Source organism: Oreochromis niloticus, linkage group LG5, assembly GCF_001858045.2.
Source record: "Oreochromis niloticus isolate F11D_XX linkage group LG5, O_niloticus_UMD_NMBU, whole genome shotgun sequence".
Taxonomy (NCBI): domain Eukaryota; kingdom Metazoa; phylum Chordata; class Actinopteri; order Cichliformes; family Cichlidae; genus Oreochromis; species Oreochromis niloticus.
Window position 1 is genome coordinate 19324456 of NC_031970.2, and position 26002 is coordinate 19350457.

Consider the following 26002-nt stretch of genomic DNA (forward strand, 5'->3'; position numbering starts at 1 on the left):
GAGACTTTTGTAGTAAATTAAAAACAAATAAATCAATAAACTACAAAAAATAACTTTCTGCTCATGACAGGATGGCACCCCTGAAGCAAAGAGAGTGGAGAAGCAGACTGACAGAGTTCTGACTCACGGCCAGTAGTGGGAGGAGCAGTAGCAGCAGTAGTGCTTGTAGGAGAGGAAAGGGCATTGGACAAGGACACGTGACTAGGACTAGAAACATTGGTTACATCCTGGGTCTGGCTGGTGGTGGATGATTGGCGTCTCAGAGCCCCTGCCCCCTGAAAGGAGGTGCCACTCTTGAAGGTGTTGACTACTTCAATCTGTAGGAGAGCGGGACAGGAGAGGACAAATGGCTGCTCAGAGTGACACAGACCAAATGGTAACACAGGTTGATTGGTAGGGTGACTGGTGGTAGAGGGAGTATCTCAGTCATGACATGATGGAGGGCAGCTAAAGGTCAGGGTGTGGTGTCCCCACAGCGAAAACACTGGATCTGATCTAAAGAGCTGGTTCACCCAAATTACGTCTGAGCTATAATGGTAGCCATGCAAATAGTTTTGGGTTCCCTTCAGATTTGTTGCGTGATGCTGATACAGAGCGATATTAAAAACATTTTATTAAAATTCAGTAGCTAATATTTATCTCTGGAACAAAACAAAACAAATCATTTTCGTGTAAAATTTAAGAGAAGTAAGCGTGAGCAGTCTACAGTAGAAGAACTTTCTAAAAAGCAAACATTTCATGTTCGTTCTGAAAGTTTCTTTTTTAACCCAGAGTAACACTGATGTTGTTTGCATTATCGTTCTATGTTATTAGCACCACAGAACAAACTTGTATTCAGTACCTAAAAATATGATATCACAAAACCTTGGCAAATCAGAACTTTCTGCATGGCCAGATAGCATAAGAGGAAGATTGCCAAAAGCTTTGTTTTCCTTTAATTTGGGTGATCCCACCCTTTGACTTACTATCTGATGTAAACAAAATAAATTCACAGATGCAGCCATTCACATCATCCAGTGCATGTTGTTTTGTGACATCTTCAATGAAGAAAGTTATGATTTAGTTCAAAAAGGGTTTTTCTTTTCTTTTCTTTTTTTTAATTCCTGACGAATGCATATACCGTTGTGATTAGAAGTTTATATATACTCATCATGGGTGTCAATGTCATGGTAAATTGGGGCTTTAAATGATTTATTTGACCTGTTCTTTTTGCAGGGTAGAATGATTATGCAGAATTTACCAATTCAACAAACTTCCTCTCATCTGAGGATGACAGTTTGGCTCTTATTCCAAACCTTGGCAAATTGTACATACGTGCAATTAACTTGTACTGAGGTAGAAATGCTTGAATTGATGATTCCGGAAAGAAACCTTCCCATCTTGTGTAAATCTACAGTTCTCCTTCTTGGATCCTCAGTGAGTTCCTTGGTCTTTCATATTGTTCTGAATATGAGTGTGAATGATCAGTCATGATCACTAATGAGAAGTTATTAAGCCTTAAAGTCAAGTTAAGTTAACTTAAGCAGAATTGATTAAAGTGTACATATATATTTGAGCTTAGATGTGGATCAGAGAAAATACAAAATAAATTCAAACTTGTGCACCCAGTTATTGTTTCTTAAAGTCATTCAAGGCATTCGCTGTACAATCATTCAACCCTGGAAAAAGAACAGCTCAAAGCAATCATTAAAAGCTCCAAAGTACCATGACATTCATGCCCATGATGACTGTATGTAAACTTCTGACCACAGCTCTATGTAGAATGACTCATTTTAATTTGATCATAACCAGCTTATTAATAAGGATTTTATACTTTTACTTTAACACTAAACACTGTCACTTGCGTACAGCACAGATACTGTTCTGGCTGTAGTTTTTTAACTTGCTCTTGCGGATGTTAGGCAGCATCTGTCCACAGTACTACACCCAGGCCCATCAATAACACATCAGTGAGATGAAACCAGATCCAGCACACAAGCCAGACTGTCTGCAATATCACAGTGATACCGGTCTGCAGAGCTCACAAATGTGAAAACAGTTCAGTGGCTATATACTTGTATTTAACTCTTGGAGCTTCCACAGGTCCACGGCGGTGATCTAGGCAGTCCAGCGAGGGAAAGTGGCGTCTTTATGCTCCTGAGTAATTCATCTTGAGATAAAAGGACTTTAAAACTGTGACTGACTAACATGACCAACATATAAAATACAGTCTATCACTTCCTCATGGGCAACGCCTGAGGTGGCGAGACCTACACAAAACAGATCTTCTGAGAAACACAGACAAACAGTAAAAGAAATTTACTTTTTAGTAAATATTAGGGGTGAAATATTTACCTTTTAGTGTTTTTATTATATAAATGGACAAAATTATTATATTATTATTATGGAAGTTAGCATATTATTGTCTAAAATTAAAGGGAATCTTAAACAAGTAACCATAAAGTCCACATGCTGTATCCATATATTAACTGGGACTGAACTTAAGCTGTCTCTATTACTTGCCCTCACCTGAGTCTGAATGCGGTTGAGTCCTCTGAACCAGAGGATCTGTCCTCTCCTCAGCTCCCTCTCTGCGTGGTCGATCTCCTCATTTTCTTCATTAACATCCTCCTCTGGCAGCTCATCTTTCTGAGTTAACTGCCCTGCCCGCCGCAGGAAGCGCAGTCTGCTATTGGGTATGGTGGCTATCACCTAACCCGCAGAGAAGTAAAAGCACTAAGTGATGCACTTACTGTAGAGATGCACAGACAGGAAAATTGACCAAAAGACTTAGAAAGGGAAAACTTTGCCTATTACCTGTCCCCAAACAAGCTCCCCCAGACCGAGGAAAACACACCACATCCACTTTTCCAAGTCCAGAGGTTGACAGCTGAATGGCTTCCCTCCAAACTGCACAATCACGATCTATGCAAAGTATAAAGTACACAAAAATTACTTATCTGAAAAAATATATAATAATTAATAATTAAAAGTACAAATAACTGAGAAAAACAAGTAATTCATGTAATCAGAAAAATGCATCCACTTACCTGCACAGCAAATGTGCCAAAAACAATCGAGCAGAAGATGGGGTTCCTGAAGATACCATCAAAAACATTCCTCTCTCCGTGGATTTTGCGGGCATTTATCTCATTAAACAGCTGCATCATGACAAAGGTGTTAAAGATGATGGTGTAGTGCTCAGAGGGTGGAGAGTGGAGAGGAGCATTGCGGCCACTGTCGATGTCAAAGATCTGCTCACCTGGAAGGAAAAGAAAGAGAATCAGGGAGTCAGATTTATGTCATAATCTTTAAATCTATAATATCCTACATCGGTATAATAGAGCAAAATAACCGTGCGTACCAACAAAGAGCAGTGTGAAGATGATAATGAGCTGATAGACTCCATGTCCTAATATGTTCTTTGTCATGGTGCTGGAAATCAGAGGCTTATTGCGACCATATGGCTTCCTCTTAAGCAGAGACTCCGTGGGAGGCTCTGTCGCCAGAGCCAGGGATGCAAAAGTATCCATGATAAGGTTCACCCACAACATCTGCACTGCTTTCAAAGGAGAGTCCTAAAGAAAGGTGACAGAAACATGTATCGATAACAGAATAGAATAATAGATAACCAATATAACCAGGCATGAAACATAAGTGTATTTCTTGAAGTCGTAAGCACTCATCATCTTTCGAATTACTGATTAGGCAACAGTAAACCAACTTGGATGAAATTCCATTTCATCACCATCAACTGTGTTAAAAATGACCATAATAGCGGGCTGGTAGTACTTTGTAATCTTTTTGATCCTTCTGACCTGTGTGATGCAGGCACCAGTGAAAGCCACAATGACAGCTACAACATTGACAGTAAGCTGGAACTGAAGAAACTTGGAGATGCTGTCGTAGACATTTCGGCCCCACATAACTGCTTTCACGATGCTGCTGAAGTTGTCGTCGGTGAGAATGATATCGGATGCTTCCTTGGCCACATCTGTACCAGCAATACCCTGGAAGAATGATGACAAGCTGCAGTGAGAAAGAAACTGGAGTTTTCTATTTCACAGCTGCTGTCCTTCTAACTTCATCACACTGCAGTATTCCTAAGCCTACCACGTTAAAAATAACGTTGAAGCATATAATCAACTCTGCAGTCAACTGGACAAAGCTGGACCCTGTAGATGAGTCACTATTGTGTTTAATAATAATACCAGCTACCTAAGCAGTCAGTGTGCATGTAATCAGGTAAAGTGCAGACTGTAGGAAGGACTCTCTTTCTGTATTTTGTTATATTTGAAGAAGAAGCATGAGCAGCACCTTCTAGGCAGTGGCTGGATTTGGACAAGGATGCCCTTATTAGTGAAAGTGTGGAGTGAATACTTATGCGGACATCTTTTTAAGCATGTCTCATTAAATGAATTAATGTGCGTGATTAGGTTGAAATCTGAGCCCAATCTCCTTCAATCAGATTTCCTGCTTAAGCACAGAAGCTGAAATTATTTTTTTACAGTGTCTTACAGGACCACAGTGTAGAAGGAGAGCTGGAACTCATATATATGTTTCTTTCTATAACGTTTTTACAAGCCTGAACGATCTTCTGCAGAATAACTACGTTAATAAAGAAATCCACTAGGGGGAGCTCTTTATCCACACAGCCAGAGTGAGAGCGCCTGAGAAGAATTCTTAAATACTGCAGAGGTGAAAAAGACATCTGCAGATGTTGACTGAGATCAGTCTCACAAGAATGCAAGATAAGACACGAACAAACAGCCAAACAAAACACGAAAGAAGGGCTGCTTACCATGGCAAATCCAACGTCAGCCTTCTTTAGAGCAGGCCCATCATTGGTCCCATCTCCAGTCACAGCCACCACCTGCCTCTGGTCTGCCATAGTGCTGTCAATAATGCCTGCAATAAAGAGATAAACAAAGCAGCATATGAGGAAGTGCATATACACATAAAGCACAAAGACTCTGAAACAAGGAAAGGCAACAGTAATGATCTCTGTCTAAGTCAGAGCAAAAAGTGTGCAACCAATTCACCTTTGACCAGTGTGTGTTTGTCGGTTGGGGATGATCTAGCCAGTACTCGGAGTTTAGGCCAAACCTTATCGATACGCTCCTGTTCCACCTGCACACGCACACATAGACACACACAAACACAAATGGAAAGAGAGGAACAAGAGCAACACTTCTGCTTACTTTTCCTTATCCTCTGCAGTCTCAACTGTCTTCCATGAGTCGCTCACTTTTTACCCTCCTCTCACACTGACAGTATTTGCTGTACCTCTCCTTTCTCATTGCGGATCCTCCTGTTGAACTCTTTGCCATCGATGCACAGGAAGTCCTCTCCTGGGTGGATGATACCACACTTGATGGCTATGGCTCGGGCTGTGTTTATATTGTCTCCTGTCACCATACGCACTGTGATGCCTGCACGCTGGCACTTCTGAATGGCATCAGGGACCTAAAATAGGGAGACACATGCACAATCATTCAGTACAACAGAAATATGTAAAAAGGAAAGCATATTTCACCTATTATTTAAAGCTGCAGTAACCAATTTTGCCCAATTAATACTAAGACTGAGTATAATGTAGCCAGCTTTTACTGTGCGGAGGTCTGGCAAACCTTTTAGTTCAAAGAAACCTTCTGATATACCCAGTAGTAGAAGGAGCTGCATTTTTGACCACTGGATGAATTAATATAAGATTTTCACTGTTTTTCTCTGGTTTTGTTCTCCACCAACTCCTGAGGGAATTTTAAATTCCATTTGCCATCTGGTGGCACGTGCACAGTTTTCAGAGCTTCAGTACTTGAATAGTGTTTATAAAAGAGAAAACAATTTTGCAGTCTTTCACAAAACACAAACACATGCAAGTAAGTATATCAAAGCCCCATTATTATTAAGTTCTCCAGATAGTATTGCAATAAATTAATTACGACTACTCATGTATGGATATGGATCTGTAGTTTAAGCATCTTGCTAAAGAGTATTAATTCAGAAACACACATTTCTCCTTGCAAAGGTCAGTGTGGGCGAGCTCTGCTCTCCAAACCCACACGTAAACAATTGTGCTCACGTACCGTAATAACAACTTGCATCAGTTTACACATACATGCAGGCAAGCAATTCTTTCTGCCTTCACACATAAAAAACATAAAACATGGATCCATCATTGAAATGTGCACTTGCATCATGCATTAAACTGCCGAACTGAACTGCTTATGCATGTAAGCATAGAGAAGTTTGTTTTTACAAAGTATAGCTATAAAGCGGAGGAGTGCAAGTCGTTAATAAGCTGGAGGTTGGAGGTTAAAATAAAAACAGATATGATTTTCGCCTACTTAGAACTACATAAGTTTTGCTCAGCAGCTGTTACATGCAAAAATGATTATCCTAAATATGAAAACCTACAACAGTCACACAAGTGAATTTATTTCATTTAATTCAATATTTGAAGAAGAACAATATTTGCTTCAGTCACAACAAAACCATCTTTAACCTGTATCAGCCTGTCATTTCATCAATTACACAAACAAAATAGCCAACTAATATGTATACCAGTTAATACTTTGAAGAGGTCAATGAAGTTAAATATTCTTCAAATGTAAACAGGTATTTATTTAAACCTTTCATTTCTCTTGGACTCACACTGCTCAAGATGACTGGTCACTTGAAACTATGAGGTGAAGAAAAGACTGGAGGTTTATTAAAAATACAATCTGGTCCATCAGAGGAAGAAAGTAGGAGGCTAGTAGGTGAGACTGGGAAGCAAGCATCTCGTGCCTCTTATATGGATCTGGTTACACTCTCATTTTCTACCATTTCTCTCTACCATTCCTACCCATCATCCTCCTGCCTTCTGTCATCCCTCTGACAGAAATCTGATTTTGAACATTTCTCAGCCTCTCATTCCCTCCACTATTCTCTCTCGTCTCTCTGGGGGCATTCCCAGAGAGCATCCACTTATTAAACGAACATTGCATTACAGAGGAAGAAATTAGAGACTAATAAACAAACCAAAACCATGTTTACTAGTCTGTTTGACCCTTTTAAAATAATGGAATGTCATCTAATTTCCAGTATTAACCAGTCTTAGCAAAGAGCCTGGACAGTTGTTACTGGATTGCAGCAGTTTTCTGTGCACTGCTTCTCAACTGGGTTATTGAAAATGACAGATACCGAGTGACCTCTAGGGTTGAGTAGAGAGAGGAATCTGCAAACTTTGAGGCTATGCATCACTGCGAAGGGCTATGTTAACACAGTATATATGGGTGGCATAGTGGTGGTGTGGTTAGGAAGAAGGTTCCTGCTTCAAACTGAGACCCTCCTGTGCAGAGCTTACTTATTTTCCTTGTGTGTCCATGGGTTTCCATTAAGTGCTTCCACCCACAGTTCAAAGACATGCACATTAGGTTAACGCGTGATTCTAAATTGGCCATGGATGTAAAACAGTTTATGGGATGGATGCAGTGGATAACCTCTACAATAATAACTCCAGTGTTTGTATTCATGTCTTTTCTTTAACTCCTCCTAGACACATTGATCAGTCTGGATGAAACTATACAAACTGTCTAAGGTATCAGGGTTATCAATTTCTATTATTCAATAGCTTTAGGAAATTGTTTTTAGGGAATACTAATAATTTTCAGGAATTATTTTATAACACTCAAATTCTTACAAATTATATGTGTGTAGTAGCTGATCTCAAAACAAAGAAACATAATTGTAACTATGTTATGTGTACATTTGTTTGATGTTTATGACACTATATTGACAGCTTATATATTGATAACATTTTGATAAAAAGATGAGCAGGGCTTTGTTAGTATATGCTCAGAATATGACTTCTAGTTAAAGCACTTTGAGTGGACAGTAACAACATAAAAACACTATGTAAATGTGGGCACATTACATATTCATTTTACTGTACAGTATGTTCAGCATTAAATATTTGATTTTTTTGTATTTATTCATGTTAACACTATAATTTTCCCCAAATTGCAAAAACCTTCCATAATATTGCAATACAAGAGGGGATTCTCAGTTAATATAACTAACTTGGAGAGAAAGATAGAGAGATCACAATGACAGAAAGAGAGATGCAGAGAATGTGAAAGGAAAAGGAGTCATCAAAAAGAGGAACATCACCACAGACAGAGGTGGAGAGGAGAAAACATGTTGGGTTGGGGCTGAATGAGCGATGCTGTTGTAGAAAGAGCAGGGGGATGGAAACAAGATGAAAGGAAGCAGTTGAATAATCCAGTCGTCAGTTAATTTTCCTGCTTCCTTCTCCCTGCACTGGAGCTGTCAAGCGAGGTCAGCTTTCCTACTGTACACAGATACTTCTTTCTTCCAATTATAATACACTCTATTTCTTCATGTGAAATTTATCATTAAAAAACTGTACACCTGAAGAAATCGCTTTATGATGAATCACTTATTGCATTGAACATTTCTTTTTGTTTCGACGGATGATTTTACAGAAGTGATCAGAAGAAATAAGCTGGTCTGACATAAGTAAAAGCCACAGAATTGATTTTGTGTTTAAAATTCAAATTAATACTTTGATCCTCATCTATACAATAAACCTTTATGTAAAGAGACACTGCTTCAAAGTAACAGCAAGGACACACCACTGGTTATGACACAGCTGCTGAAAGCTGGTATTATAAACCATTTGTTTAGCATCCCCCTCCTCTCAGTCCATTACTAAAATATCTCTCCTACCTCTGGCCTGACGGGGTCCTCTATTCCGACAACACAGATGGCTGTGAGGTCATTCAGGATGTTGTTCTCATCATCCCAGTTGGGCTCAGGATTGCTGGAAAAGTCACGATACGCCACACAGATGGTCCTCAAGCCATCACACGCCATGGGCTCAATCACTTTCTTCACCATCTCGTCCTTGTCTCGTGGACGGAAAACCCTTGGCTCACCCACCTCGTTTAGGATATGGCTGCATCTGCAAACAAGGGTGTGGCGTAGGTCGTGAGGGTCATTTTAAATTATATACTGTAACATTGGTATTGTCCATGTTTTTAGTGCTTGGAAATGAGCCAGCATTTAAAAAAAGAAGAAAATATATGGTCAAATCCCTCAGCCTGGCATTACTGTTTTGCTTAAATGAATACTGGTGAATCAAAAAAGAATGCACTGAGAACTGCAATGCTGTACAAGAGAAAAGACATAGGGACTAATATGCCTTTTGTGGCAGGATACCACAATATTAAAAAAAGAAAGTGCATTGGGGTACACACTGTAGAGAGCTCAAATGGAGGACAAACAATTTCCTCTAAAAGATTTTTTAAAAACAGCTAACGCATTTCCTAAATAACTAAAGTACTGTAGCCAAAAGATAATTACATTTGATCAAGACTAAACTGATTTGCTAAACAAGTGAAATATAGCAACAGACAAACTGAAAACAAACAGGTGTACTGGCATACAGCCAAATACAAATGCTGTACATCATTAACAAAAAGCAAATGAACCATAATTAATGCAAATGTCCTTTTAGGACCTGTCAGCTTGACAAAAATGTGAATTTAACCTTTCATACATTGTAACCTTGAATCTCTATGTTTATATTAACTGTAACAGCTATAATGTAGAAACATAAAAATACTCATTAATTTGAATTCAAGTCATTTTATGACTTTAATGTTAATGTTAGTAATGCCTACAATAGAATTTCACATTTCTCCTTCTGCATCTCAGGTTTTTCTCAAAACCACTCACTGTAATGTTACTGTAATGCCCTGCAAAATGACGTGATTGTAAGACGTACTGCTGGAAACTTATTGAAGTGGAAATCTGCAGAGCACCTTATTAAATTATATAACTGCAACTTCCGGGTTATTTTAAACCATAAAACCAGACTCACTTTTTGAGTACAATCTCAGAGGCTCCCTTGCTGTACATCCGGAAGCTACCGTCAGGCAGCTTTATGACAGTGCTCATCGACTTCCTGACAGAGTTGAAGGTATAGACTTTGTAAAGCTTCTCCTCTGGGATCTGGTTTCTTATTGGCTGGTAATCCCGCTTCAGCTCCAACACTAGTCCCAGCAGGCCACACTCTGTCTTGTTGCCCACCTGCTTCGGCAGACCGCCTTCCTTATCTGGGGGCTGTAAAACGAGGGACAGGAAAAAGAAGATTTAAATGTGTTCAGTTATATTTTTAGTCTAATATTAAGTAGGCATGGTAAAAAAGAAGTCCTAAGGTTTTACGCATCAGGAAATAATAAAAATAAACAGGTCTTTAGCAAGTTTTACAATTAGATAAATGCAACCGCAGATGAACAACAAAACATGACATATTACACCTTTCACTACTTAACAAAAACTAAGCCAAAATAAAGAATCAGTGATGTGAATAACTAAATACACACTTACTGCTTCCATAGGAACTAAGAGGAAGTCAACAAGCTGCAGCCGCCAGGTGCTGCTGATCAAATGCTCTTGATTAACTGCACTTTATTAAAAAGTTGTCTGGAACATTGAGGTGTGTGTTAAACACATCTGCAATGATCTTTAAGAAGCACGGATTAATGCTTCTTTAGCAAGAAGAATCTGGGTTAAACATTAATCTGGGAAAGACTACACGCCTATTTCCAAACAATTTTTACTCCATTATTTTACATTGAGAAAGATTTGGGGTGGGGGATCAGAGCCAAGATGAGACCATGCAATGCTGCAAAAAACCCAAAGAGCTACATCTTAGACTAAATGCTGAAGTTCATAACAGTACAATTAAAAAAAGACTGAAGTGAAGTATGGCTTGTTTTGGAAGGTCTTCCAGGTGAAAACCTTTTTTTTCTAAAAAGAACATAGCAGCAGTTGCGTCTAAGCAAATCACACGACTTCTGGAACAATGTACTTTGGACAGATGAGACCAAAATGAAGATATGTGGCCATAACGCACAGTGCCACTTTTGGAGAAATCCAAACACAGCATGTCAGCATAAATATATGATACAAACTGTCAAGCATGGTGGTGGCGGGCTGATGATTTGGTGTTTTGCAGCCACCATACCTGAGCACTCTGGTGAATCGATCATGAAAGGTTTCTAGTCAATTATAAGACCATCTTCCAGACAGCTAAAGCCTGACTGAAAATGAGTCATAAAAGAGGACAATGACGGCAGAGTGACGGCAGTGATACCTTAAGAGAGCTGTGCACAAACAAATGTCTGCAAACGTCAATACAAGTTGAAGGTATTGAGTCATGGGATGTACTCCGTTTTTCACAGAACTCTTTACCCTCTTTTTTTCCATGACTGTACATATGGTTTTACTTTTTTTTTATCTATCTGTAATTGTTATTCACTTAACTGCAACTTAAGATAATTTTACAACATTGTTACACATATTGTTTCTACCTAATCCAACACTTCGGCTTTTAAATGTTCTTAGTTTGTGTTTCCTCTTAGGGTAAATGAAAATAATCCTGCCACAGAGGTTTCCAGTGTAATATATTTCATACACTCATGTGATCTATTCACTGAATGAGATTCTCTCTCCTTCAGCTCAGTGCGACCAGTGTAATGCTTGAAATAGCTGCTGGTGATAATTAACCAGCTAGCAGGTGAAAGGGTTACTTTGTGTGGGAGGGCAGAAGATGAGATAGATGGAATCAGGTTTATATCGTCTTATTTCAGGCACACAGCTCAACCCTGTGAAATCTGTAATTGTATACTTGGAACCATGTATTGCTCTGGTTCAGTGAACATGTCAGTGGATAGACATAGCACGTAATATAATTTTCTACCTAACATATGCAAGTATGGTTGGAAATGTGTTGTGATAGGCTCATAAGTACTCTCTGTTTTAGGTGTTCATCCAGTGTTTTGGGTTTATTAGCAGCCATGAGGAGTAATTTCTATTGCAAGTTGTGTGTGTGTAAGTTTGTGTGTGATACAGTATCTGTGCAGGTGGCTACAGTACATGTGTGCCACCATGTACACACTCACGCTACGAGCAAGAGTGCGAATGTTTGTGCATGCGGTCAGCTTGTCAAAGGCCCAGCGTTGCCATGGTAACATTGGGCAAAAGAACAAGAAGAACAAGAAGAGACTTGGGAAAAGAGAGGGTGCGCTCTCGACCACTTGGGGATTCTTACTCCTTGGCTCCATTCCTCTTTCAAGATTTTCCCGCATCTCATGTCACACATATCCTCAAATCCTTCTGCGTTTCCTTCTTCATCTTTTCCAAGCCCGCATTTATTAAAATTTCCAGAGCTTCATTCTATTTAGGAAGAAATAACGCATGTACAGAAACTACCTGTCACTATGACAGGATAAATCTCATTATAGTCAATATCTTTGTAAGTAAAGTAAGTAAAACTTTATTTATATAGCTCCTTTAAAGATATAGAATCGCAAAGTGCTTTGCAAGGGCCAAACACTGCATGGAAAAACAAAGGAAGAGCATTCGAGTCCAAAGTCACAGAACCTCAGGGACCTGCAAGGGACATATGAGTGCAGAAGCCCTCTGGTGTAACCTGGTGCCTGTCCATGAAAAGCTCTCCATGTCAGTAGAAGAATCTTAAACTGCACTCTGAAATAAACCAGAAGCCAGTGTAGCTGCATCAAGATTTGAGTCACACGTGGAAACTTGGAGGATTTTATCATTAGTCTGTCGGCAACATATTGAACAACCGTTCTAGGGAGGTTTTGCCAAGACGTGTATAGTGCACAGCAGAAATCCAATCGCGATGAAACAAAGCATGAATCTTACAGAGACTCACTGACCCTCATATGTTCAGACACATCTCAGGAGCGATCCCTGTTGTTATTATTCATAACACGCCTCTTCAAATCTGCACATACTCTCAGCCCTATTTACATTTGACTACAATATAATTAAAAAACTGTTCAACTTCACTCTTAAAATAAATAAACAGTGTGCTCAGATAATGTTAGAAAATAATGAAAATTGACTATTTACTGTGTCACTGATTTTCTAGAAAGAACTCAGACAAATAGATTATCATAGTAGTTGCAACTCATTTTTAAAATTTTTCTTTATTTCGCTGTTTCAATTGACTAAGAAAAAAGTAAAGGTAAATAATAAATGTGTGGTAACAAATTATATTGGCTGTATACATGTTGAAAAACACGGTTAATCATATCTGGGAATACAATTCATTTTGGATCCCTATTAGCTGGCACTGAGCTGACAGCTAGTCTCCCTGGGATTTTTGCTACATAGTACCTACAGTATGTTTGACACCTACACTCGCGCTAAAGAACAGCTTATCGGGTACACTGTCTTCTTACACGCACACACACACAGCAGCATGTAGCAACCGCATTGAAAATAATGCTTCTACCTTGCTTGCTTGATCAGCAGACACCTTCAGCTTGAGCTATTTGCTCCAAAATAGATTGACTGCAGGCTGTTCTACATTAAACAAGCCTGCGACCGGGATTAGATTTCAAAGGACAGCTTGGCATTTTGACGATTTGTATTTGCCTTTATTGCTGTTTTCTTCACTTGGTCCTTGCCACAGTGTGTTCATAAAGATTCTGTGTTGGCTATATAGTTAATAATGTTGATGATGCACTTCATTTAAAGCTGTCCACATGCTAACGAGGCTTTGATAGAATTCTGATTAACTGCTTTAATATCCTTTTTAAGGTTGATGATACACAAAAGGCCTAAGAAGAGAAAAGTGTGTGGAGTGAAAATGCTTGGAGGGCTCTTTCCTCGTTTCACCAGTTATTCCTTATGTGAAACAGCATGGTGGTGCTTTGAAATAGCACCGGTGACTCCCAGCAAGAAGGTCCTGAGTTTGAATCCACCAACTGGGGTCTGACTCAGGATGCTCTGTTTTCTCCCACAATCCAAAGACATGCATGTTAGATTAACTTGTGATTTGAAATTGGTGTAAATGGGACCTGGGTAGGCTCCAGCCCAACCACAACCCTGAATTGGATAGGTGGATGGATTTTCCTTATCTAAACAGAAGTCTAAATAAAGAGGTTGGTTTGCAGGTTTTGAAATCCTTTAAGGTAAATTTCTGATTTTAGGCTAAACCGTTGACTAGAATTTAATTTAACACATCAAATGCTATAGTGCTTATTCCACAGCTATCAGAATTGGTACTAAAATGATTACCAAAATCAATTTTTATGTTTCTGTAACGGTTAACCCACCAGCATGTGCAAGCCTTTTAATCAACACACAAAAAACACATTATTATTCTTTGATTGAGATGCCAAATTACAGTCATTTACTTGCATATAAAAATTTGTTTTAATGGTTGAATTAATTTCTGACTTCTTGTGCCAGCTCAAATTTGGGTATAAAAAATGTGAATTCAGTCATTTTCAGTTTTTGACAGATTTTTAAAACATTTGTGTTGTCTCGTTTTTATGGCAGGGGTCCTAATAAATTTGTTAAGCACTGTATCTGCTATCAATATTTGCTTTAGAGGCTCATGTTTTGAGCTCAATATTTCTGACCTTCTTGACTATCGAATATTGAATATTGATTCATTCAGGCTGAGGCATTTTTTACTTATCCTTGCAGCTGTTGAGAGCCAGTGGACCCAGCTGAAAAAGTCATCTAAAATCTCATTAATCATTAAAACCCAATCAGAAGACTGGCCCATCCTCACCTAGTAATTTGACATATCTGGTTTTTATCTAGCTGTATGTCTCACAGACACAGACAAGAGCATAAATACTTTATACAGAGTTTATGGTAAATAACAGAATTAATGCGTTTTTCTAATGACCAGTGATTACATCAGGAAGACACTGCCTGTCATTGGCAAATGAGGAGATGGAACAAATGGCCTCATCTGCCCTGTCTGCTAAGTGTTTGGGAGAATAGGCTCCCAGCCAGAAGACCAAATCAAGTTAAACCCCTAAAATGAAAATGACTGAACGAAATGACCAAAATGAAAAACGCACAGTATATAAAAAATAAATGGTAATTTTTAGATCGACTAAGACATACAGAAAACAGTCATTACTCTATTTAAATGTTGTGTAATGGCTGCCTTCATAGTCCATCCACCCATCCATCCATCAATCCACATACAGTATATTAGAGCAGTAAATACTTAACCATGTTTGTTAATTTAAATGACAGCTATTTCAACTTCAGTTTAGCTACTGGCACAACTCCTGCTCCAGCAGATGAGTATTGCAGAGAATAAAAGAAATTTACAGCTACCTCAATAACAAAACAAGACAGCAGGAAAAGCAGTGAGTAAACAGATAATAAACAGAAGACAGCCACAAACACCGCTGCCTTGTATTCTCAGAGATTCCGCAGAGGTTTAGCTTGACGTGGGTTTCTACGAACAAGGACGCTTTCTGGCATGGGATGCCCAGTGTTGGCATGACGAGATAACTGTTGGCACACCCTGGCCTGGACGTGGCTAACGACCAGCTGCCCTCTCCCTAGTCCTTGGGTGTTCCTGCAGGCAAGGACATATGCCAGAGGGAGTGCTGGCAACTTTACTTCCTTTTCCACCTGGGGCTCTCCTTAATCCATCCCTCCTGCTCCCTCCAACTCTCTTATCATGCTCTCTCTGCAATCTTTTCCTACTTTACTTACACCGCCTTTATTTCACCCACCCCCCATTTTTTATTCACACTCTAGTCCTATCCTGCTTTGTTGTTTTTGGATGACTTTCTGTTCTCATCTTCAGCTGTCCCAGTCTCTTACAAGTTGCTCCACCTCCTCAGCCCACGCCTTCTTTTTTTTTCTTTTCTTTTTTTCGTTTCTCTTTGCATGTAGGAGTAGATGATATCCTTGCTCCCTGCATGACTCTAACAGCCAACTGGGCTAAGGCCTGGAGGAGTGCTGGGGGGGCAGTAACACGGTCTTCCAGGGCATGATGAGGACACTTGTCACGCGAGTGTCTTTTCTCTTGTGTTTCCCTTTCTTTTTCCATCCTGATTTGCATGTATCCTTATACTTTGCATTTCACTGCTTCTTCTCTACATATTGAATCCCCCTCTCTCCATATTCGTTTCCCCGTCTCATTATATTCTTTACTTGCCTCTCTACTGCAGATTTCTGACTATTGCAAAAGCACAAGGGAGTCATAATACACAGAATCAACATCTAGTAAATATACTTTACTACTGACCCTACACCAACCACCAATACTAATAAAACTGATACTACTACTACTAATAATAATGAACAGTGTGCCTTCTTCCACAGTCTCTTATGTCCTGTCTTCCTTGCCTCACCCAGAACCAGCTGTCGCAGATGGCTGCCCCTCCCTAAACCTGGTTCTGCCAGAAGTTTCTTCCTGTTAAAAGGGAGTTTTCCTTCCCACTGTCGCCAAGTACTTGCTCATTGGGGATCATCTGATTGTTTGGGTTTTCTCTGCATTATTGTAGGGTCTTTACCTTACAATATGAAGTGCCTTGAGGTGATGGCTGTTGCGATTTGGTGCTAAAACTGAATTGAATATTAACAGGTAATTGTGCCCTGAAATTTGCCTTGACATAGTTTGATTTCTGTTGATGCACATGCAATCATGTGTTTCAATCATGTGTTTCTCAGACTGATAACGTTCCAAATATGGACTTTTATTAATTAGATTGTTTCAGTCGAATCACTGGCAAAATTCTTTGTCAACATGCTGTGACAAATACAAAAAATTATTCATGATTCACATGGGATATCTGGCCGTCTTTTTGGCTAAACCGTGCTATGTTCTTGTTGTTACTGCTATATATTATACAACAATTACTATACAAATTGATGCAACTTGATAAAATAATCTCAAATATCATTGGTTTTCCTGCAATTTGCCTTACTTTTGACTCTTCTAAGTATTTAATTGATGCTGCTCTCCTAAAAACTAAAATTAAATATATTATGTAAAGTGACATAGAAATACAGTGCTATGCCAGTGAAACATCAAAACACTGTCATTCTAATGTGATGACAAATCCTGTCACTGTCATCTCAGCAGCACTGTCAAGTAAATGCTGAGAAGAGAAGAGAAGAGAAGAGAAGAGAAGAGAAGAGAAGAGCAGAGAAGAGAAGAGAAGAGAAGAGAAGAGAAGAGAAGAGAAGAGAAGAGAAGAGAAGAGAAGAGAAGTGAAGTCTGTTGGCCATGGTTGTGCTGTGTATCTCTGTCTTCTCAGTTTCCCAAAATATTCCAAACATAAGAGGCTGGGTGCTTCAAGCTAAAGACATCCAAAATACTCTCCCTTCCTTTTGCGCAAACAAGCATGCAAGCATGCAATGTCCAGATGACACAAGTACTGTGAGCTACAGCTAATTATATCAAGATATCACCACTTACTAGAGAACAAGAAGAAGAAAGTTCATTTTAATTACAAACTGTTTGTTGTAGAGTGACAAGTGGACATAAACTGAATATTGTTTTTCTAAAATCTACAAATCAGCAGACACATTCTGTTGAATAAATTTAGAGGAACATTGCCAACCCTTTTACGTGTCATTTGTTCTCCAACATATACTTCAGAGTTCTATTTCTATCCTCTTTTTGTTTGTACGGGAGCATTATCTACCTCTCTTGTCCCTGACCGGAATAATGACCTGAGCAGGTGGTTGAAGCTACATGAAACTGAGCTCCCAGGACACTCACACAACCATGCTAAACACACACCACTGTGCTGCGCGAACAAACACCTGTGATCTCAATACCTCCTACAATGTCACTATCCCTGAAATGACAGATGTGTGTGTTATATATATGAATGCCCCTTCACAAGTGTCTACACACAGCCTTCCTGTACATTACAGACTATGTTAATATTTCAAACACTTAATGAAAAACTAAAAGAACAAAAGGTGAAGGACAAAAAGAAAATTCCAGTCCTTTGCAGGTATTGCCACTGGGGATGATGCATGTTCTTGGAAATGACGTTTGTGTATTGATGTCATTGCCCGCAAGAGACATCCAAGGCAACCCAGATGTATTTACAGTATGCATTAATGCATACTTTGAAAACATGAATGCAAGCCAGATCAATGAGCATGTGCGAATGTCCATGAGCATGGTTTCATTGTGTAAGTGCGTACGAACTTCCTCCCTTGAGGAAGAGGCTTTTCCACTTTATACAGCAGTCTGTATGTGCTGACAGACGAAGCAGAGCTATACCAGTGGCTGTATTATGACGCCAGAGAGGCAACAGGGGGACTGATATGAGTATCAAAGCCTGCCTCTTTGCCTTTGTGCCTTTGTGTGGTGGCCATCAAAGACTTCCATAGCTATCCTGGCTTCCCACAGGATTGGCCTCTTATATAAGAACACACCAGCCAGCATACTGCAGGGCTGGAGTGGTGCTGAGGGAGTGGGGGCGGCTGGGGGAGGCAAAGAAGGATGGACTAAATATTCCTCAGAAAAGCTTCTTGCTGTATCTTGCTTTGTGAATTCACTTCATTCCTTAATTACATTGTACTTTACACCATACTTTATCTTTCCTTTTGTTCATTCTCAAATAACACAACATATGTTATTTTTATACTATTTATATGTTATATTCTGTACATTAATATACTGTGCATTTATCTAAATCTACATAAAGATGTAGATGTATAAATGTAGTCTTAGCTACAGTAAGTTGTAGGCAGGCAGACGATCCTGTATTTACTCAAGTTACGAACTTAAAGTTATGTAAGTTACTATCATTAAGTTTGATTTGTCTTTCAATGCGTGAGGTCACGTCTTGCGAATGAAAAGATCTGGAAAGAAGTAAATGTACCGCTTAATCCACAGAGTATAAGCTGTGCTCTGCCAGTGCTTAATTCCATTGAGCTAAGCAGCTATAGAAGTACAATAGCCTGATCTAATGCTGCAAAGCATTTCTCCAGATTTTTCTAAGGGATAACATCTTGTAACTGTGGTACATCTTAGTAGAAATATGCTGTGGGAAAAGGAAACTAAGTCAACCTCACTCTCATTGTTTACTACTGTATGTGACAAGAAATATTCACCCGCATTTGAAGACTTGCTGTTTTTCCCCCCTCTTAGTTACTGTGACAGGATTGAGGTCTCAGTCTACTCTTAAGTTTGTTTGTTTTTTTGTGTGGTCTGCCTGCTTTGGCCTTTCTTACCATGTCCCTTTACTGTACTGTAATTTGCATGAACCACTAGTGCATCTTCCACAGTGTTTCAAGTATACTCATCCTAAATTGCAGTTATATGCAAAGCTATGAGAAAATATGCAATGCTCTCATGTGAGGGCTTTTAATTAATCATGGTTTTTTTTTCAGAGTGGTAATCACAATTCTAGCAAATACTGACGTGTTTGGACTAATTTACCTCATCAGTTTGTGCTGAAAGAAAACAAACCTTAATCTGTTCAGAACACACAGTATTAAACTGGAACCACAAGAATGTCCTGTTCCTATGTAATTGAAAGCTTTTCTAAAACTAAAGCTGCATTACATTTGACAGTGATTATAAAAAACAAAACAAACAAACAAAAAAAAAAACAGTTCACAATGTCAAAAAAATTACAGTGCTTAAAATTGGAAATGAGCTGATTTTGATTCAGTCTAACTCAGTCTCAAGCTTAAGTGGTCTTAATTACAACACAGGTTTAGGTCCTGGTCAAATGCAGTATCATTATTTGGTATTTGAGAAGTGGAGTTAAAATGGAAATGTAATACTTACTGAGCAAATCAAAGGATCATTTATATACTGAGTGCAGATTGAAATGCAGCCTGTGGCTGTGACAAAAAAGAAATATTTATTTGCCATTTACACACGAGTGACATCTCATTCTTACTCCGTAGGGTTTAATATAATATTGGCCCACCCTTTGCTGCTATAACAGCTTCAACTCTTCTGGGAAGGATTTCCACAAGGTTTAAGAGTGCATTTATGGGAATTTTTGATCATTCTTCCAGAAGAGCATTTGTGAGGTCAGACAGTGATGTTGGATAAGAAGGCCAGGCTCGCAGTCTCAAATCCCAAAGGTGCTTTATCGGGTTGAGGTCAAGACTTTGTGCTGGCCAAACTTGCTCCTCCATGTCTTTATGGACCTTGCTTTGTGCACTGGTGTGCAGTTGTGTTGAAACAGGAAGGGACCTTCCTCAAACTGTTCCCAGTAATAAGTTGGAGGATGAAATTGTCCAAAATATCTTGGGGAAACTTTAAGAGGATCTCTGAAACTAAGGGGCCGACCCCATCTCCTGAAAAACATCCCCACACCATAACCCCCTCTCCACCAAACTTTATACTTGGAACAATGCCGTCAGACAAGTACTGCTCTTCTGGCAACTGCCAAACCCAGTCACATCTGTAGGATTACCAGACAGAGAAACTTGATTTGTCACTCCAGAGAACCAATCCCCACTGCTCCAGTCGCAGCATGCTTTACGTCACTGCATCCGACACTTTGCATTGGGCTCGATGATGTGAGGCTTGGATGCAGCTGCTCGCCATGGAAACACATTCCATAAAGCTCTCTACGCAATGTTCTTAAGCTAATCTGAAGGCTACATGAGGTTTGAAGGTTTGAAGTGACTGACTCTGCAGAAAGTTGGTGACCATCCACTGATCCATTTTACATGGCCTAGCACTTCATGGTTGGGTCACTGTCATTCCCAATCGCTTCCACTTTGTTATAATACCACTAACAGCTGACTATTTAGTAGCGAGGAAATTTAATGCCTAGACTTGTTGCTCAGGTGGCATCCCATCACAGTAACATGCTGGAATTCACTGATCTACTGAGAGCAACCCATTCTTTCACTTTGTAGAAGCAGTCTGCATGGCCAGGTGATTGGTTTTATACACCTGTGACCATAGAAGTGATTGTATCACCTGAACTCAACAACTTGGATGGATGAGTGAATACTTTTGGCAATATAGTTCAATACTGTAAACTAGTATTAAAGGGACACAAGCAGATCTCTGTACTACTTGGCATTATGATAATAAGGGTAATTGTATGGCAAAAATGACTGAATTCAATCTACTGTCTATCAGTAAATTTTACAAATAAAAAAAAAATGAAAAGTTGAAATGATAGTAGACACAGATGTGTAACCTTTCAACTCAAAAGCCTAGTGACCAACCAAAATCATTCTGGTAGCATGTTTTGCACTCAAAGCTATCTTTGCAAACGATCTACGCAGTAGCTCTCTTAAATAAATTGTAACAGAGCTAACCATTTATTATCAATGCTCTAAGAGACAGAAAAATGCACATGTAGAAACTATACTCTAAAATAAGTTTTTTAAAACATTTTTCCCCCCTCTAAGGTTTATACCTAAAGTTTCACAGCATTAAAGGCTCATTATTGAGTAAATCCTTAGTACAGCCAGCCAGCATCTGTGCTTAATTTCACCAAAGCACTTGAACAAATGCTATAACTCCCATTAGTAAACCTACCTTCATCTTTAATTTAATAATGAAACTCCATTATGTGTTTACGTGTTCAAAAACACGACTGCCACATATGTTTACCGGTTCAGTTGATCGGTTCTTTGGGTAGCAGGGGCAGGACAAACACTAGCTTTAATGTTGCAAAATTCTCTCATATATTTCCATTCAGGATCCATGTCCCTGCACTTACAATGTGTCTAGATCAATACTGTGCTTTCACCAAAAGTGGTATTTGTGCCTTGAAGGCTAGGAAGTGGAATCTGTTGGATCCTTCTTTCGCAGATGTCCTAATTGCTCAGCTCACTGCTAATGCAAGTTCCATAAGGGCATTTGTCAGTTGGTCAACCATCAATGAATAGACTCTACAGGAGTTTACAAGGATGGTGACAAATAGATAGGCACAAAGAGTGTGTGTGTGTGTGTGTGTGTGTGTGTGTGTGTGTGTGTGTGTGTGTGCAGGTGAGTGTACATGCCAGGAAATGGATTACTCAGGCATGTTGTTCCAACAGGCTGAAGACATGCTAATCTTGGCAATCATTGCTTTTAGATTGTTTAACCAAGCGCTTTATCATGCAAATAATGTTTCAGACCTGTGTCCTGGTCAAGATTTCCATGCAGACTAGTCACATTTTCTGTGATTAGAATACGAAACAGCATGAGTGTGTTTGTCCATATATCTATGTATTTCTTATTGAATGCAGATCTAATTGGCTTAGAGAAAATGTCTCCTTGCTGCATTCACTATAGACAGGAGAACATCTCCAGCACTTAGACAGATTGGATTCAATTACAGTCTGCTATGCTCTGAATATCAGATAAGACAAAATTACACAACCATTCTCAAGGTGACAAGTTGAGTGAATGCCTAATGAATCTAAAGCAGCAGCCAAGGACACTGCCTGCCTGCTTAGCCAAAAAGAAAGCACTGCAGAGCTGTCTCACTGTTTCAGGGCTGCTCCCATCATATGGTGTCACTGTTTACACAGAGTAAGCTGAAATCTATGAAGCTAACCCAGGATAAAATAGGCTTATCTTCTCTGAGTGTAGTACAGTACAATAGCCCAAATATTGGTTCACGGAGAGCGTCAAGCATGAATTAGTATATAAAAGTGACAGATAAGGTATTCAAATATTCATCTGACTTTATACTTATACATTAACTGTGTTCATTAAGACTTACCAGTATCTTTGTGGTATAGGCGCTGTTAATTGAGATGGCATTGACAAGTAAATCCAATGACTTGGGTGGCAGGACTCCAGGATCTGGTATCTCTTTGTAATGTACATCACCAACGTATAACTGCACAGCTGTCATGCGGTTGGTGGTTAGCGTGCCTGTCTTGTCAGAACAGATGGCTGTAGCGTTGCCCATTGTTTCACATGCATCCAAGTGACGCACCAGGTTGTTGTCTTTCATCATTTTCTGTTGGTAGAAAACAATGTGTTACATTTTGAAGTATTTTTATTTAAATAAGGTGCCTATCCCGAGCCTCGCACTGCTTAACTTGCAGTGGCAAAAATGGCCACCATACATGTCGGTACATATAACATTTTAATTTAATTCATGTCATTCAAAAAAATTAAATTCTTTGCACAGTCAGACTTAATTGAATTATTTACATATTTGCCGCTGTGAATAAAATAAGCACATTAACACAGCTGGGAGAATTAATTGCCCTGAATCCTCAAGTATGCATGCAAGTCTCATCTCTGTGAAAGGTGCACACATTTCCATATGAAAAGGCAAAGAAAAACAACAATATGTAACTACATAGCAAATCTATTAATGGCAAATGTCAGACCATGGAATCTTAGAATGCTTAAAAGTTACCTTACCTTAACAGAATAAGCCAAGGAGATGGTGACAGCCAGCGGCAGTCCCTCTGGGACAGCCACCACCAAAACAGTTACACCAATGATGAAGAACTTGACAAAGTACTGGATGTAGATAGGAGTGCACTCAGGCATCCAAGGGTGCTTCTGCATCACAAAGTTGTCAATGGCAAAGTACAGGACCAGGATGATGACTGTAATGGCCGACATGAGCAAACCTGGTGAAAAGTACGGCGAGTATTAGCTGAGGAAAGGAATGGCAAAGTGAGGCATGTAATGAAACTATAGAGGGGAACAGTTTGATATAGGAGTCTTTGCTACACTTTACTGATGACTGTGGACAAATCCGGTTACTCAGTTTGCTTACTTGATCCATCAGTGCAGCATGTGGTGAGCAGCTCAAGTTCTTGCTAGTGCCAAGCGCTTTATCATGACTCCACAGAGAATGGCCACACACGGGACTTAGCTCAGTGTGTTGTTGCTGTGAGTTGCCTAAAATCTGAGTTGACTAAATTCATTGATAAAATAATTGATCAAAGGAATAATATATGTTATATTAATGTGTATCAGTGTCAGGACCAGCGTGTCAGGAAAACGCTGACTGATCAGTGAGGTCTAGCTAGGTGAGCAAGTTACCCTCCCTCTTCCAGTGATCAATTTTCACTCAGTAATCACTGTTAAGCTAAACTCTGTGTTTCTCACATGCAACTGACATGTGGCAAACACATAGTGACACACAGGTTTGACAGCCAAAGCATCTTATTGCCAGATCTGACAAACTGTTATTGCCAGGAACTTAAAGGGTGGTTCCACAATCTATGACATTTTTATTACTTTAAACTGCCTGCTGCAGAAAAAAACTGAAATGATAAATATGCTGCTTAAGATGAATTACCTGAATGCGGAAACTGCAAGATGATAAATGTTCAAAAAACAAAAAAGCTAGGGTAGGAAAAAGCTGTAACTTAAACCTAACTGAATAATGGAGATGGATTTCATTCACGCACCTATGGGAGGGGAACGTAATTATGTTGTAGGAGTTGTAATTTTTCCAACTTTAATAAACTTTTTTTTTTATTCTGGGACACAAACTTAGCTGAGTCGCAGTTTAAAAAAATGTCTATATTGCAATTACAGCATTTCATGCTGCTTACACTCAGAAATATTTATGCTCAAAATGCTGACTTTAAGTAATTTGATTGCGTGAAAAATCTCCATGCAATTTAGTTACATAAGTAAAATGTAAAACAAGAATTTTAATGGAGTCTGGTCAAATTAAATTAAGTTGATTGGTAAACACTGACGTTATACCAAACATATTTTCCTTAATGAAAATGAAATTTTCCATTATGACAGTTATATGAATAAATAAACCTTTAACTTTATATTTCAGTTGCATTTTACTCAAACTTATTGCTTCATATTCATGAGGGTCGAGAACATTTTTTGAGTATCGTGCAGTCCTTCAGCCCTCCAGCCTAGCCTTGGCTACTGGTTCTTTAATTCCTCCATTCCTAAAAGAACATTTTCTTATGATTGGTCAATACTGGGAATCATACTGAGGGGTGGTATGCCCAGTTTGTCAGCATAAACATTTAATGAAATAAATAAAAACAGTTGGATGACTCCGTTGTCCTCATTTCCTGCTTGGGCTGACATAATATTTTCATGACTGATATGTCTAATATATCTTTATCAAAATGGGCCCCTTTTAATAGGCATGTGCTGAAAAGCTTACTGAAGTGGAAAATGTATGCTGTCAGAAACACTGATGGTATCATAGCTGGTAAAACTGTATTCCTGTAAACTGTTTATCTCCATCCATAACTGACTGTATGTTGGAGTACATTTAAAGCTTTTAATGTACTAATACTAATTCTAATACTGCTTGTCATGCAAGAACATATACATAAATTGATCAAGAAAAACACAGTTTTGTCACAAACATAATTAAGAGCATTGGATCATTTTCTATATTCTGAAGGCTGTGCATTTGGCTCACATATTTATATATGCTTACATGCTTATCTCATTATTATAAACTTTGGGCATGTTTTAATGACCATAACTGTCTAATTTTGAAGTTAAATGTTAATAAAAACAACTATTTGCAGTCTTTATTCTTTCTCAGCTTGCTAAAGAATAGCAAGCTGATAGCTACATTTTGGGTGTGGCTTTTTAAGACACACAGATGCTGAAGTTCCAATATTTTCCCAAAAATGCCATATGATCTTACAAGCACTGCTTGTATGCTAATCCATCCTTGGTATTTCACTGTTCTGACACCATGTCCTCATTCCATCACTCAGGCCAACAGTTTGATGTAACAGCACACTGTAGAAACAGGGACTTCTTGAAGCTGTAAAACCTTCAACTCTTTACAAGGAGAAATAAGAACTAGAACACACTGGAAGCTCTGTTTACTTAACTTCCTAAACAGCTTTTAAGGACAGAAGCACCATTTGTACACTCAAGCTTTTGAGGCCTGTATGTTATCAACATAATTAATACTTCCCTAAAAATCTAGTAAACAATCTGCCCACTTGTGGATTATCTTTGCACTGCAGGCAGTAATAGATTTGAATCCCTTACTCAAAATGGCTGGCCTTTTTGAAATGTAAAGGGAAATTTCACTTATTTTGATGAAGCTGGAACGAAAACATTTCTGCAGTTACTTGTTACCCAAGCAGGACTGTCGTGGTATACGAATGTCTGGGAGTACTTAAACTGAGGGAAAAATCAAACAGTTTTTTAAAAACAGGTATTATTTGGTGCACTAAAGGTTACAAATTTCTGAGAAAAAGTGGCAGATTAAGAAAAGCAAATTACAATATTCACACT

General features: G+C 38.9%; 1 protein-coding gene and 1 long non-coding RNA gene across 14 annotated transcripts in view; one reads left to right on the forward strand and one right to left on the reverse strand.

Moving 5' to 3' along the window:
* LOC109202267 (uncharacterized) overlaps positions 1 to 26002 on the forward strand; it is a 712495-nt gene that overhangs the window by 294923 nt on the left and 391570 nt on the right. The window lies entirely within an intron of this gene.
* atp2b2 (ATPase plasma membrane Ca2+ transporting 2) overlaps positions 1 to 26002 on the reverse strand; it is a 128009-nt gene that overhangs the window by 7433 nt on the left and 94574 nt on the right. For 10 of the 13 annotated variants that reach the window (XM_025907250.1, XM_025907251.1, XM_013277074.3 and 7 more), the window contains 12 exons: positions 23165 to 23379; positions 22509 to 22751; positions 9869 to 10110; positions 8713 to 8947; positions 5266 to 5445; positions 5022 to 5109; positions 4781 to 4887; positions 3798 to 3989; positions 3344 to 3557; positions 3030 to 3241; positions 2797 to 2904; positions 2509 to 2691 (listed from right to left, as the gene is read on the reverse strand). In XM_025907250.1, the coding sequence (XP_025763035.1) occupies positions 2509 to 2691; positions 2797 to 2904; positions 3030 to 3241; positions 3344 to 3557; positions 3798 to 3989; positions 4781 to 4887; positions 5022 to 5109; positions 5266 to 5445; positions 8713 to 8947; positions 9869 to 10110; positions 22509 to 22751; positions 23165 to 23379 (2219 nt within the window). Of the gene's footprint in view, positions 1 to 127; positions 318 to 2508; positions 2692 to 2796; positions 2905 to 3029; positions 3242 to 3343; positions 3558 to 3797; positions 3990 to 4780; positions 4888 to 5021; positions 5110 to 5265; positions 5446 to 8712; positions 8948 to 9868; positions 10111 to 22508; positions 22752 to 23164; positions 23380 to 26002 lie in introns of all 13 variants that reach the window. The other 3 variants (XM_019359302.2, XM_019359301.2, XM_019359307.2) reach the window with 1 other exon arrangement.